The sequence below is a fragment of the Chaetodon trifascialis genome, chromosome 16, assembly GCF_039877785.1.
Source record: "Chaetodon trifascialis isolate fChaTrf1 chromosome 16, fChaTrf1.hap1, whole genome shotgun sequence".
Taxonomy (NCBI): Eukaryota; Metazoa; Chordata; class Actinopteri; order Chaetodontiformes; family Chaetodontidae; genus Chaetodon; species Chaetodon trifascialis.
The window spans coordinates 10,497,095-10,509,438 of NC_092071.1; the positions used below are offsets into that span (position 1 = coordinate 10,497,095).

Here is a 12,344-nt window from a genome sequence, read left to right on the forward strand (position 1 = left end):
ATCTGAAAATATAAAACTTGCTGATTAAGAGGTCACTGTGTTATCATAGAAAACATACGTGTGATCACATAGTCTAATGTGCTATCAGGCCTCTGTCTTATGTCACAGCAGCCGTGCTTTCACATGATTCAGAGCTGATAACTCACCATTTCAGCTCTCTCATATATAAAAACATTGACTGCATGTGCAAATGGGTCTGTATGTGATTATCTTTAGGTAAATATTATAATATGGCCGTTAATACCACGTGATCAGCACTTGTAGGCCTACCTACAGATTTGATAAGATATAGACCTTATAGTGGGGCTGTTCCTGTGATTTTTCTTTTTTTACATTATAAAACAGACTTTCCATTCTTTAGTCCCATAATGTTACAGTGTATTGTACAATGACGTGGTAGCAGCCTGTGTAGGCAGCACCTCTGTTCTTAATAACGCTGCTCAACATCAGTTTAGCCCTCCATCATTTGTAAGACAGTATGTTTAACAGGGAGCAGTATGAAAACAGTTGGATCTATGTGAATTGTCTCAGTGTTCTTGTATGAAGGAGACTAAAGTTGGCTGATGCTGTAATTCTGGCAGAGGTGTACCGATGCTGCACTGCCTTAAATGGGAAACAGAGACCCAGACCTGTGCTTTACTACAACATGGCTCTGATTAAGACCAGATTGGTCTGCCTGTGGTTGGTTCTGAGCCACAGCCAATTCCTACTCAGGGACAAGACTTAACGCTGTGAATGCATCTATGTTGATCTCTCCCCCTTTTCAGCCATTTATATCTGTTTTCAGTGGAGATCCAGAGGAGAAGTGAGGGGACATAAAGAAGTCTGTATGAAAGAAGACACAAGAATTAATAAAGGAATGACAACAATCCATGACACAGATGTCAAAATACTTTTTTCCCTATTCCGTTATCTCAAGGTTCATGAGTTGTTTTCTTGTGACAATCGAGAAGACAAAAGGCATTTTTGTCAAGATAATAGGATAATTACCTCATCATGAATATTGTTATCTTAAGATAAGAACGGGAAAATGTATTTGAGTGATTCTACTAGCACTTTTAGCTTTGGGGATAGCAATGTTGGTTTGGTCCACCCTGAAATATCTCAGCAAGTATCGGATGAACTCCCATGAAATTTTGCAGAGACATTCATGGATCCCAGAGGATGAATCCTGCTGACTTTCATCAGATCAATCTGTCCAGTACTGTGGTGTATGACCAAACACCTGCAAAACTAATGACATTTCCGCCTCAGCTGTACTTTGGCGTGACTGCTAACTCATAAAGTTTAGCATGCTAACGTGCTATATTAACATGTATATATCAACACGTGGTAAACATTATACTTGGTAAACATCAGGATGTTAGCATTATGACTGGGAGTACCATTAGCATTTAGCCCAAAGCACAGCTGTGCCTAAGAACAACCTCAAATAGATGCTGATGTACCTGTTCAGTTCAGGCTCAGTTTTATTAACTAAACAGTCCAACATGTACACCTCTCTGGTTTTAATGTGCATCTCTCATAGATTATTCACCACTTATAAAGTCAATGTCAGCAGGATCTGCATGTTTGGATCTCCTAGATCTGATAATGTCAGATTAAATCAGATACTGCATTATCCAACCCAGAGCATCGGTCGGTGCACATGCGCTAATGTGATAAGAAAAAACTTGTTATCTTGAGATAATATTTTATCTTAAGAAAACAACTTTCTTATCCTGAGATAATGAGAAAATATAAACATGATCTCGAGATAAGTGGACTGAAAAAATAATTGCAACCTGTGGCGCTACCAGCTTCTGTGCTACCCACGGTAGTACAAGTATCTACAACCAAGTCCAGCTGCCCTAGAATTAGCTCTCCTTAGTTATGACCTGGATGATTTGGACAATCTTCACAAACAACTTATTTTTCTCTCATTCCTGCCTTAATCGACAGTATTAACACAAATCTCTTCCACTTTTGTTTCTCTTTCTTTTGTCTGATGACCAGACTCTCGCCCACTTTACTGTTTAGATGTTTTTCCCCGTTGTAGAGCTTTGATGTGGTTCTGTTGTTGATTGTCACCTCCTTTCTCTTTTATGATAACACTTTCAAAGCCCTTTGAGTCACATCTGCAGTCCTGGTTACATCAGTTCAGCTGTATGTCATCAGGTGGTGTGAGGAGACCCAGCTGCAGCTCATTACCACACAGGCTGCAGCATGGCAAGAATCCATCACACCTGTCCTGTTGTTATAATAAATGTCTATCAGAGCTTATATTAGGCTTACCTGGTAGTTCATGTAACCCAGTTTAAAGTCTCTTCTCTCCTCCTCTCTTCATGTTTAGGAACTAATGTTTCTCTGCTACCATCTCGTGGCCACAATGAAAATTAAATTTCCTTAAAAGAAAAGCAAATTTGCGAAGCAAATGACAAAGTGGTAGCTTAGTTGTCAAAACACATTGGTAATAACCAGTTAGGCCATCAGCGTTAACAGAATAAAGCAGAGTTGAACAGGTAAGAATAGACAGAAAAAATGGAAACTGGACTTAATATTTAATATTGTGTTATTCTTAGTTAATCTTGAACCTTGCCTCTTTTTTTGCTTTCTTGGGTTACTACTAACTCATCAGTTTTATCAAAAAGACAATTTTGCATGAATTCCACAAAAAGTTAGCCGCACCACACGGTACGTCCCTCGTTGCTAGCCGTAGTTTACGTCACCAAACAAGCCAACCTGAGCAGCATGGCGGAAGTCTCTCGCTGAAGAATTTGTGACCTTCTGAAATTATTCCTTTCAAGTAATTTCGGTGAGTTGGTTCTTTACATGCTTCTATGTTAATGTTAACTGAAGTCGGTGTGGCTTGTAATTGCACATTTTGAATGAATGTGGTTGTCTTAAAGTTAAATAACGTTAGCACCATCGAGGCTAATGCTATGTAGCCCAGTTTGTCTCCTCATGTCATCCTCCTTTTAACGTCCTAATGTGCACAGAAGACAGCGATGTAATTTTCAATACAGAAGTCTCAGTTGTACATTGATGTGAATACAGATGGTGTAATAATCAGAGGTGAAAAACGTTAAGGTGTTTCTATGATTAGCACAAACTGGAGCTGTGCAAACTATATAAATGGTAGCCTTTCAATGTGTGATGGAGATCAGTTATTGTTATAATAAGAAATTTGCTTTACAAAAGATGAGCCAGACATTCAGTTGATGATCATGTGGGAACAAGGCTTAATGTTGTGTTGGTCTTCTGTATTACAGGGTTGGATAGAGATTTCCAGAATGTCGGTGAGGCACGCATCGGTCCATGCGAAATGGATCATCGGCAGAGTAATAGGGACCAAAATGGAGAAAACTGCCAAAGTGCGAGTCACAAGGCTGGTGCTGGACCCTTACCTGCTCAAGGTGAACTTAAGATAGTTTGCATTCACTGCTGATGCATGCAGGAAAAACAGGTGGCTTTGATGTTGCCTGGTCTAGTTTCCAAATACAAGAAATACCCCCTAAAAATATTTCTCCATGCCATTATGATGCCTGAGTTTTGGTACCTATGTCGAAATAATCCTCAGTTTCAGAAGTAGAGAAATATTTTCCAAAAACACATCGCAAGTTGTCAGTAACATTAATTTGCTCTGTTTGCTTATTTATTTATTTTATTTTATTTTATTTTTTTTTACAGTACATCTCTTCACAAAGTATTAATTCACTACCTGTGGATGTATGCAGTGATCAACTTCAATGTATATGATTTAATGTCAGGGTTTTTTTTGTTGGGTTTTTTTTTTCAGATCAGTGATTTATTGTTGTACAATTGCACTTAAATAAGCCCAACGCTGTCTTTTCCTCTCCATAGTACTTCAACAAGAGAAAAACCTACTTTGCCCATGATGCCTTGCAACAGTGCACTGTGGGAGATATCGTCCTTCTCAAGGCTCTGCCTGTGGCCAGGTCCAAAAACGTGAAGCATGAACTGTCTGAGATAGTGTATAAAGTCGGCCGGGTGGTTGACCCACTGACAGGAAAGAGAGTTGCAGGAACTGAGTTTCTGGAGCCTCTGACAGACCTTCCACTCAGCCTGGAAGAGGATACGACGCTGTCAGAAAAACTGCAGGAGCTCAACATCTCAGCGGCCTCGAGCGGTCCTGATTCCCCACCGGCACAAACTCCCACTTCATGATAGGAAACTGCTCTCTGTTATGGAGCTATGCTAACTTAAATGTCACTCTGCAATTGCGTGTCTGTTTCAGTTGTTCTTGTGAATATAAATGTGTAAAGCAGTAATCAGCACATATCCATTAATGTGCTTAGCCTAAGTACATTCTTGGCTACCTGCTCAGGTAGTTTTGAATTCAAGACACATTTTTGAGGAATTTGCAATAAAATGACAATGAGAACGGATGGTGTCAGTCACAAACATATATGCCCATATTTGTTTACTGTCAGACCTGTCTGTACAGGGTCCATATGCATTATCATTTTTAATCACTATCTGTCATTGGTGCATAACCTGCTATTATGTTGTGTGTCTTCAGCAGGTTTACTCTAATTTACTAACGATCTGTAAACACAGGACATAAATTTGATCAGTTTACTATTCATTAAAATGTGTTTGTCTGTACAATAGTGCCCAAACAGTGCACCGAATAGGCCAGTGTAAGTTATATTTTGAACTAAAGTTATTGTTAGAAGTTGAAGGGAAGTAGAAGTTAAGAACAGAGCTTATTCTGTTGTGTTTGTTTTATTCAGGCGAAGTCTAAAACCCCACGAGAAATTCATCAAGTGTCTCTTAACTCTTAATCAAGAGCAGGTGGAAAATCAAAGTTATGGCAGTACTTAACTGCTGTAACTTTAACCACTACATACAAATTATCAGGTCCCTTAGGTATCAGATTAACCACGTAGCGTTAACTCATTCTGGTACATAAAGTTACGGGGTTACGTTATTCTAGGTAACGTCAGCTCCACCGGGAGCGACTCGGACTGCGGCTGCAGCCGAGTCAAACAACCTCAACTGACTACAGCTTCCAGGCAAAAGATGGCGACCCGAGTCCTTCAAAGAGTAGGCAAAGGCCTTAAACAGACGAAAAATGGGCTTCAGGCGAATGGACAGGTCACGGTTGTCGTAAGGTTAGAGTTTTACATATTGAATTCGCTGGTACAGACGCAGAAGCGCTTCTTAAAATGTGTTTATTGTCAGTGGAGCTGAGAGCAATGACAAAGTCTGGCGTGCTAGGTGGCTAAGCTAGTGCTAAAGTTAACGCTAACGTGGGGACGTTGGCTACGTTTACATCTCCGTGTAACGTAGCTCGCGTTAGCCTTTTAGCTCCAAACTTGCTAACTTTCTGCTAATGCTAATAATTACCCTCCCGAAGAACAAAGTTGTGACGCAATTTGTGTTCGCATGTAACCGTTGACATTTCATTATTTATATATGATTATTATTATTATTACATTCTCCATATGTATAAATAAAACGAAATCACAACTGAGTTTCTGTTAGTCCTAAACTGAACGCAACTTCAAGGTCATAATGCAAGAAATCGCTGCTCAGCAGTACTTGTTTTGATCAGAGGATGACAGTTTGTTGCTGCGGAAATGTGTGCCCTAAACCAAGCTGTGAAGTAAAAATGTTTTCACCTGAAATGCTGCGAGACGTATATATAAAGTTTAACCAAAATGTGACAGGTTTGAAGGCTCCGTGTAACATTAAATTAATAGTTGTTTGCATCAGCTGACACACTGTTATTGGGCCACTTCCTGACTCACACTGATCATTGCATGGAGTTCTTGTTGGTGCATTTAAATTAAGTTTAAAACGAATTCCTTCTCATATGTGAAGGCTGCTTAGGAGTCCATGCAGGCTAATCCTATGGTTATGTGCAGTATGAACAGCTTATAGCCCTCTGTGCTGCTGTCCCCTGAGCTGGTCTAAAAACACATATAAAGTTTGTAGTTTGCTACAGCCATCATTAACTAGTATACTGTATCACCTTGTGCATTTACACTGAACTCAGTCTTAATAAGAGGCACAAGGTAGTTTCATTTATATTGCATCTTTCATTGCAAGTAAACTAGAACTCATCAAAAGGCAGTTAAGAACATAAAGTGATTCATCGTAACCTGAGAGAGTAAGACATTTTCTAAGTTTGCTTTTGAACTTTGACACAGTTGTGACAGATCTCAGGTCATCAGGCACTTTGTTCCAGATCATAACTGAAAGCACTTTCACCAAAGCAAACAGTCTGAAAACCACCTGATGACCTGAGATGACTTGACTGTAGCCAGTTTGCAGGCCTGAAGTGTACTGAGGAGGCAAACCACGCAGTGCTTTAGAGACTCGCAGCATTAGAGCGGCGTACAGACAGCACAGCTGTATGCTCAGTTTGTCAGCTTTTCTGTTGTTGCTGGTCTCTTATTTTTTTCCCTCATTTAATTCATTATTTTCGTATAGCAGAAGAGTCGATTGTATCTAACTTTCGTCTTTTGTTCACAACAGGAGCCTTTCAGCTTTCCGAGAAGACAGCTGGTTCAAGTCTCTCTTTGTTAGAAAGGTCGACCCCCGAAAAGACGCTCACTCTCATCTGCTTGCCAAGAAGGAAGACAACAATCTGTACAAAATACAGTGTATGTGTTGTTTGTGACTTGCTGTGAGTGATGTGGTGGTAAAAAGATAACCCTGACTGTGTGTTTAGCATTGTTTTAAGACTGATTGAATAGTCTTATAAAATCTGTTAGATGGGTCATTATCCACTCATGTTTTGTTGTCTTATTGCAGTTCACAATGTCAAGCCCGAGTGCCTTGATGCTTACAATGAACTTTGGTAAGAAGTCTGTTCCTTAATTGAGTTCATTCAGGTGCTTTTTCAAGATGCTGTTTTTGTAAACATCGCACGTCTTTGGCTCTCTTACACATGTTTCTGTAGTGAGGACATCTTGCCTTCCATTCACGCTGACCCTGAATACCCTTGTGAGCTTGTGGGCACCTGGAACACATGGTACGGAGAGCAGGATCAAGCAGGTAAGAGCGCACCTCAAGCTCTGTGTCTGAAGGTTGCAGTGCACGAGCAAGTGATAAACCTGCCTGTGAGCGACATTTGACAGATTGATTTTTAGCCCATTCAATCAGGTGGTCTAAGTACAGCATAAACTTCTTTTTCAGGACAGGAAACATGAATTAAAAAACACAATATTGAAGTGCCCAATGGATCAGTTGATGAATCAATCAACAGACAGTGAATTGACAACAATAATCTATCACGCATATAATTCATCCAATGTGTGTCTAGGGTGTATAGACTGACATTTCCTAAGAAGATTGTTGTTTCTCGCCTCCCCAGCAACACAAACTGGAGCTTTGGCAGCTTTTACATATTAGTTAATTATAGTCGTGACTGTAATGCACTTTTCCTGGCTGCTGTCCATTTTGTCCTTGTGGTGACATTTGTCCTTCCTCAGTTGTAATCTGAGTCTGATGGTACAGCACAGTGATACTGGCAACCACAGTAAAGATCATCTAAAAGGCTGCAAAGAAAAAACATGTTTACAAGATGAGCACTGAGAAACAGTATCCAGTACTCTGCTCTGAGAGATTTGGTCCATACTGTGTCTCTGAGAGACAGCTGTCACTTTTTTCCTGTTTAGTTCTGTAAAATTGGCAGTCTTCAGAACTGGTTTCTCATCCTGAACACTGGATTCAGGATATTTTTGCATTACGGTGAGGTTTTTGTACTGCACTGCTCTACTGTACTCAGGTATTGGAAATGGGTGACAGACTGAACTCATCATGCCAGCTCAGATCACAGGTGATCTAGAGAGATAAACAATTCAATTACAGTTGCTGAAGACAGACACCGAGATCTGCTTGAGAGCTGCATTATTTTTGGCTCTTCTGCTCCTTCTATTCTAGTTCACCTGTGGAGATATCGGGGAGGATACCCGGCTCTCACCGAAGTCATGAACAAACTCAGGCAGAATAAGGTAACGGGTGCTTGAACCAGTTCAGTTTACTGGCCTTTTGTGGTTTGCAGTTTCTGGCAGTGCACCCATTAAATTAGACCCACAGCCCATTTTTCCACCCATGTGTTTAGTGTTCTTTATCTGAGGTCTTCCAGCTGTTCGGTGCTATTGTGATTATGGTGCAAATATCTTAAAAGTTAATTTACAGAAATGCAGTTTAAGACCAATGATAAGGTAAGTGCAATTAATGGATCCAGTCCTGCCTTATCCACGTTGTATGTCTGTGTTCACTTCAGAAATAGGGGAGAGTTTTTTTTTTTTGGTCTGTTTGTTTTTTACTTGGTCAGTTTGAAGTTTCACCAAAAAATAACTTTTGTAGATTTTAAGAACATAACATTGTTCATCATCATTATATACATGTATACATGTACAATATTTACATTGTTAATCTAAAACTATTTTAGGTGTTTTGCCCACATCGATGTTGCTCATTAAAGTGGACATTTTTTTTAAATTAAGATGTTATTGATCACAGGCAGTGTAGTGAGGTAAATCCATTTTAAATAGCTTGAACATTACATTCTCACATTGTGCATTCCCACATAAATTTAAGGCCATTAACACAGAGTAACCTAGATTACTGGAGAAATTATGGAAGAATTTATTCTCATGTATTGCAATAAAATTCAAGAGATCATTTTGTGTTGGGACTGGATGGCAACCTCCTGAAACAGAGGCAGCCACGATTGTTCTCTGTCTCTGCTCTGCATTGTCATTATACTTCGTCATAGAGCACGTGATTTGTTGTTCCAGTTGTTTAGAGTATTAATACACTTAAAGGACTCTTCAGTCACAGCCCGTTAATCATTTGAATCATCAGCACGTTCTCGTTGGCTCGCATTGGGTTGTGACAATCATTATGTTATACTGGAAAATATGTGCTAAATACTATATGCTAAATATAGGCATATTCAGGAGTTGGCGGGCTGAGGCAGATATGCAGACTAATGTGTTACTGTTGTTGTTGTTATTGTCGTGTCTGTAGAAGTTCATGGACTACAGGAATGAGAGGGGGAAGATGCTGCTGTCTCGTAGGAACCAGCTGCTGCTGGAGTTCAGTTTCTGGAATGAACCCGTCCCTCGTTCAGGACCCAACATCTATGAGCTCCGATCATACCAACTCAGGGTAACTCTGTCTTTTACATAGTAAATTCACCAGTGTCCTCCTCTTCAGCAGAACTGCATGTTTTCTCTGTTGCTTTCTCAGTCAGACAACTTGTTTCCTACATCTCTCCCCTCTTCACTTTCTTCTTTCAGCCAGGGACGATGATCGAGTGGGGAAACTACTGGTAACACATCACTTTTCTTAATCTTTCTTTTTTTATATGTACTACCAGAAAGTCATCAAAGTGGATTCATTTTCATAGTTTGAGAAGCACATGTGGTTTCTCTTTGTATTAATATATAAAGCCACCATTATTATGTACCATTTAAAATTTCCTCATTATTATTTTATTGGTTTTACAGATCAGATTGTAGCAGATGAATATGAGTCAACAGTACCTTCTGGCTACACAATCAATGCATGACTTCAAAGCATGATGAGATATATCACACATAATTTGGAAATCCTGAGCATAATGGACTTCTTTACCCTGTATTTAATATATGTATGCATCTGATTAAATGTGAATGACTGGGAAATTTGCCTGTTAATGTGCTAAAACCAAACCTGTTGGAGGGTTCAAACAATTCTAAAATTTGATGTTCTGATTGGAAAGAAATGATTGGGATTAGTCTTTTAACATTCTGTTCACTTTATTGATGCTGCTGTGAAATTGGAATTTCCGCTCGCGGGATGAATAAAGGCATATTGAATTGAACTGAATTGAATTGGATGTCGGTGAATACCAGCATCAGCTGAACTTTAAAACCTGCAAATTTGTGCTGATCGTTTAATTGGTGCAGTGCTTCAATAACGAGCTGTTTTTTGTTGTTTGTTCGTTTTTTCACGTGAAACATCTCTTCGGTGCTCTGCAGGGCTCGTGCTATTGAGATCCGCCAGCAGAACCACGAGGCAGTGGGAGGCTTTTTCTCACAGATTGGAAGTCTGTACACGGTTCACCACTTATGGGGTGAGCAGTGTTTCCACCTTTAATCTGTGCAGCATTGTGATATGTTTTTTAAAGGAAACTACACAAAAAATCAGATATGTTGAATATTTACATATTGGGGATGTTCGCAAATGTATCACTGTATTACAAATAGCTATACACATTTTAATAACATGCTTACGTACCAGTTTACTTACTGGGTGCATTTTTGATGGCCCCTCAGCATTTTCTCCACGTTTCAGTGTTACTATCCAAGAAACATGTTCCACACCTTTTAGGCCGTGGAATCGATGTGTATGACTTAATGCCAGAGTTTCAGCACTTTTCTAAGTGTGGAGACTTTAGGTATTATATATGTGTGGATTTGATTAAAAACTGTATGCAACTATTTAAACTAAGCAATATCTTCTTTTTTTTAGCGTACAAAGACCTTCAGTCCAGAGAAATCACCAGAAATGCAGCGTGGCAGCGTGATGGCTGGGACGAGGTTGTGTATTACACAGGTAAGTCTTAGTCTCCTGTCTGTCTGTCCTCTCTTTACCCGAACATAACTCTGGATAAAATCATCAACTTCCAGTGGAATCTTATCATAAGGAAGATATTATCTTAAAATATTTGCATTTTACATGATTCCAAACATACTACATGACACAAAAATCTAAGTTGCTTCTTTCCCATCTCATAGTCCCTCTGATTCAGCACATGGAATCTAGAATAATGATTCCCATGAAGAATTCACCCTTGAAGTAACCACTGACATCAGGGGAAGCTCTCAACAGCCACTGCAACCACCGCACTGACCTATGGAGAGCGTTGCCAACCATCGGAGTGTGCACTGCCAGGGATATCTGCGTAACATCCAGATGTTGTTTCAGTTTTTGTTTCCTTTCTTGTTTCTTCACTCTCATTTTCTGCATTGGCCTAGAACGACTTACTTCAGATGCAAATGTGACCACCAAACTGTTAGAGCAGTTACTGTGTTACTGATCAATCAATACGCCATGTGTAGACAAACTATGATTTGACACGCTCCTCCTCTTCACTGTCTCTCATTTAAAGGGTCAGGATTTAAATGGTTTGTCTTTTTTATGATGAGATAAAAACTGCTTTCATTGAGTGTTGAGATACCAGGACAAGATGTGAATCAAACATTTAGCAGTTCTAGTGCTGGTCACAGGGGCTGAGGATGTCTCATGGTCTTTTCATAACGATGTGTCACAAAAGTAAACTCATGACCCGTAAGCCCTGTTGCGCTAGCATTGATAACAAATCAAACATAAACTGCCTCTAGTATCTAACAGAAACACAGTGTCCAGAGCTCACACCTCATTATCAGTATGTATCAGAAACGGTTATTTGAATGTTAAATGTCAGAGGTGATGGTCAGTTTTACAAAGAGAAACAAACTGTTTACAAACCAGTGCTCTTTAACAGACGATGAAGCTGAGATGGTGGCCTGTGTCGCAGGGCCACAGCCAGACTCTAGCTTACGTATACACTCCAACAGAACATGTGACTTTATGTTTACAGGGCTTTGATCCAGCCAGCTGATTGCTCGCTGTGTACCAGTAATGTGATTCACAATCAGTTGGATGGATGAAAGGATTCATGACGACGCTGTTATGAAGACGCACAAAAAATGAAGTTCACAAACACACCACAGCGTGTCAGACTGAGCAGCCTTTGATGTTGAGCACAGCCTCTCTGTTCCTGCTGGGTACATGAATGTACTGTCCAGTTCTTGGGATGAAGCTGAATCCCCTGAAGGGGTCGTTCTCCCTGTTTGTGTCTCCTCTGTTAAACTGACCGCATCTCTTTTTTAACTTTAACATCTTAACACATCATCGCTCTTCTAGATGCGTGGAGGGGGGCAAGATGATTCAAATGATTAGAAATTATTTTTGATTTCCACCCAGCTAATCGGTATCTACACACTGCTGTAAACTGAGTGGTTTGGCCTATCTGTATCAAGTTAATGTCAGCCAGGTGATTGCGTGCTCTAACTGAGATTAATGGTTATTTTTTAATCATCAGATTGTAGATATACATAGAGGACTTAATGACCAAGCCAGAGATGTGATCAGTCGTGTGTCTGTAAATGAAGTGTGGTGTTCTAAAATCTCTTATGTTGATGAATAGGTGGACAGAGAGGAGTAATATCTTGGTCTGGTAAATGCGAATTGCAGCGCTTAATTAATGAGACTAGTTGTACATATTGAATTAAACTTCTGATGAAAAGAGAAAAAAGTATTGGGCTCATTTTGATCATGTGTTGTTCACATAT

The 12,344-nt window shown here is 39.8% G+C and overlaps 3 protein-coding genes across 3 annotated transcripts in view; 2 read left to right on the top strand and 1 right to left on the bottom strand.

The window, feature by feature from the left end:
• Positions 1-12,344, bottom strand: part of mettl27 (methyltransferase like 27) — a 115,049-nt gene that overhangs the window by 28,591 nt on the left and 74,114 nt on the right. The window lies entirely within an intron of this gene.
• mrps17 (mitochondrial ribosomal protein S17) lies at positions 2,695-4,711 on the top strand. Its single transcript, XM_070982611.1, has 3 exons — positions 2,695-2,794; positions 3,252-3,395; positions 3,844-4,711. Exons 2-3 carry the CDS (start codon positions 3,273-3,275, stop codon positions 4,165-4,167), a joined length of 447 nt encoding a protein of 148 aa, XP_070838712.1. The 5' UTR covers positions 2,695-2,794; positions 3,252-3,272; the 3' UTR covers positions 4,168-4,711.
• LOC139344436 (protein NipSnap homolog 2-like) lies at positions 4,992-12,301 on the top strand. Its single transcript, XM_070982606.1, has 10 exons — positions 4,992-5,117; positions 6,487-6,614; positions 6,766-6,811; positions 6,914-7,008; positions 7,897-7,967; positions 8,992-9,132; positions 9,264-9,295; positions 9,987-10,081; positions 10,480-10,563; positions 10,746-12,301. Exons 1-10 carry the CDS (start codon positions 5,026-5,028, stop codon positions 10,808-10,810), a joined length of 849 nt encoding a protein of 282 aa, XP_070838707.1. The 5' UTR covers positions 4,992-5,025; the 3' UTR covers positions 10,811-12,301.

Excerpts from the sequence above, each read along its gene's own strand:
- mrps17 (XM_070982611.1), top strand. The coding sequence starts at position 3,273 with ATGTCGGTGAGGCACGCATCGGTCCATGCGAAATGGATCATCGGCAGA. Across the intron at positions 3,396-3,843 it reads TGGACCCTTACCTGCTCAAG|TACTTCAACAAGAGAAAAAC; the intron begins GTGAACTTAAGA and ends TCCTCTCCATAG.
- LOC139344436 (XM_070982606.1), top strand. The coding sequence starts at position 5,026 with ATGGCGACCCGAGTCCTTCAAAGAGTAGGCAAAGGCCTTAAACAGACG. Across the intron at positions 5,118-6,486 it reads CAGGTCACGGTTGTCGTAAG|GAGCCTTTCAGCTTTCCGAG; the intron begins GTTAGAGTTTTA and ends TGTTCACAACAG. Across the intron at positions 6,615-6,765 it reads CAATCTGTACAAAATACAGT|TTCACAATGTCAAGCCCGAG; the intron begins GTATGTGTTGTT and ends GTCTTATTGCAG.